The sequence below is a fragment of the Atta cephalotes genome (genome assembly GCF_000143395.1).
Source record: "Atta cephalotes unplaced genomic scaffold scaffold00027, whole genome shotgun sequence".
Lineage (NCBI taxonomy): Eukaryota > Metazoa > Arthropoda > Insecta > Hymenoptera > Formicidae > Atta > Atta cephalotes.
The window spans coordinates 4,380,143-4,382,419 of record NW_012130091.1 but is presented as its reverse complement, the minus strand read 5'-3'; the positions used below and the strand labels follow the sequence as shown (position 1 = coordinate 4,382,419).

Sequence of the window (2,277 nt, the reverse complement as noted above, 5' to 3'; positions counted from 1 at the left end):
TAAGTTTTTGCCGAGCGCTTTTGCATAGATAGAATGGACTAAACTAAGTCGAAAAGTTCTCTTTTTGGTTAACGAGATATTAATTACTAAAAATTGCTGAATATTGATTTTCAATGACTTTTTACTCAAATACTATCAACTTTACAGAAAAATGACCGACAAAAATTGTTTTTTTTTTTTATAAAGTTCTGAGAATTTTTCAGAATTTTTTAATACCGTATTTTTTAATGTTGGTAGAAATAAAAAAATGCATTACTAGAAAGTTGATTAAAAATTCTGAAAAAATTCTTAGAGTTCTATGAGAAGAAAATAAATGATTTTTGTCTTTTGCAGTTTTTCTGTGAAGTTGATAGTATCTGAGTAAAAAATTGAAGACCAATATTTGACAATTTTTGTATTTCGTTTATGAGAAAACATCAGGAATGTAAAAAATCATGATAAAAAATTAATAAAATTAATGTTCACTTTTATCAATAAAAAATTTATATTAATAAAATTTATTAATAAAAAATTGTTAACTGAGACATCACATTATCCCAAACTATCCCGAAATTAAACAACAAATGATTTTGTTGCTTAAACAAATATAATTTAGAGGAGCATTTTCAAGCGATTAACGAATGACAAATAATCCGATACAAAACATTAGTTTGGTTCCGAATTCTAGTTTTGATAAATATTCTGTTTAAGGGAACTCTTTCCAATGATATATTATCAAAGTCATGAATGACCTCCAAATTTTAGCCGTCGCTCATTACTCGTTAAAAAGTTATTAACAAAAAAAGTTATAACATTAAATTTATAATATTAATATTAATATTAATATTAATAATAATATTAATATTAATATTAAAATTATAATATTAAAAACTATTCTTTACTCTTTGCATATGTAATAACTTTCACGCAAAGCGACTTTTACCCCACTTCCTCTCTCTTGATTGATGACTTCCACGCGAAGTGACTCTCACCCTATCTCCTTTTCTGTTTAGAGGCACATGACTTCCACATGAAACAACTCCCACCCATCACTCGACATTACTTAAGTAACCTTTTATTATGACATGTAATTTGTACATTTCGGAACTTTTTCATTTTGGCCGAGAAATAGTCTCAACTTTATATCCTTCTTTAACATTATGGCATACTTTTTGACCAGCGCAGCAAATAAACGTCCAGCCGACGATGAATATTGGCATAGTCAAGAACATGGCTGTGATACGGTTGAAATACTTGATAAAAAAAAGTATAAATATCACGCCGATACAAGCACCGACATTCAATATATTACCGATAATGCTGATTTCGGTACCACTAGCATTTAAGATGTTTCGAAGAATTTCTCCGGCGCTAGAATTCCATCCCATTGTGACACCAAGAGCGAAACCGCCGAGAGAAGCTAAATTTTTAAACAACAAAAATCAATATTCTATTGCAAATATGTACTTAAAAAAGTTATATTAACTCTGAAAGTGAATTCATTCAAATATATTCAAATATGATCCATACAAATATATTCAAATGTAAGTGAATACAATTTATGTCTTACTATTATTTTTTTCTTTTTTAAATATATTGTTCAACTTCTGTGTGTCTTTTCTAATTTATTGCTCTTAATATATCATGAAACAATTCAATGCTCGAATTCGAATTATGTGTAATATATTTCTAAACATTATGCGCGTACAATGATAGGATATAATTCTAATAATTTTTTCTCACTTGTAGCATCATGTATTGTATATGTGACGATATGTGCATCTACATGAAAATGATTTGACTTAAACTTTATCGAAATCATGATTATACAAACATTCTAAACAGAATTATTAAAAAAGATATTCTTAATATTTTAAGTCACAAGATATTCTTAGCATTTTAAGTATTTTAATAGCATAATTTTCAATGAAAAGCATATGGATTATTGTTGTTTTATTCAATTATTCAATTGTTGTTATTCAATTAAGATATTTGCATAATCAATTTTATTTCAAAAGTAAAGAACACTAAAAATTTGTGCATGCCATGCATTATATATTATATATATTATATATATTATAATATATAACCATAAGAGGCTATTAATCAAATTCATAATTTAATTTCATAGTATAATACATTAAAAAAAATAATATGCTTCTAAACACTGTAAGGAATATCATATACATGTATTATAATCTATATATATATATATATATATATATATATATATATATATATATATATATATATATATATNATATTATTATTTATTATTATTAATAATANANANANTAT

The 2,277-nt window shown here is 25.1% G+C and overlaps 1 protein-coding gene across 1 annotated transcript in view; it reads right to left on the bottom strand.

The window, feature by feature from the left end:
• The window catches only part of LOC105620622 (facilitated trehalose transporter Tret1-like), a 120,833-nt gene that overhangs the window by 117,552 nt on the left and 1,004 nt on the right, over nucleotides 1-2,277 (bottom strand). The window contains exon 2 of the mRNA XM_012202112.1: nucleotides 1,149-1,399. Coding sequence (XP_012057502.1) covers nucleotides 1,149-1,399 — 251 coding nt within the window. The remainder of the gene's footprint in view (nucleotides 1-1,148; nucleotides 1,400-2,277) is intronic.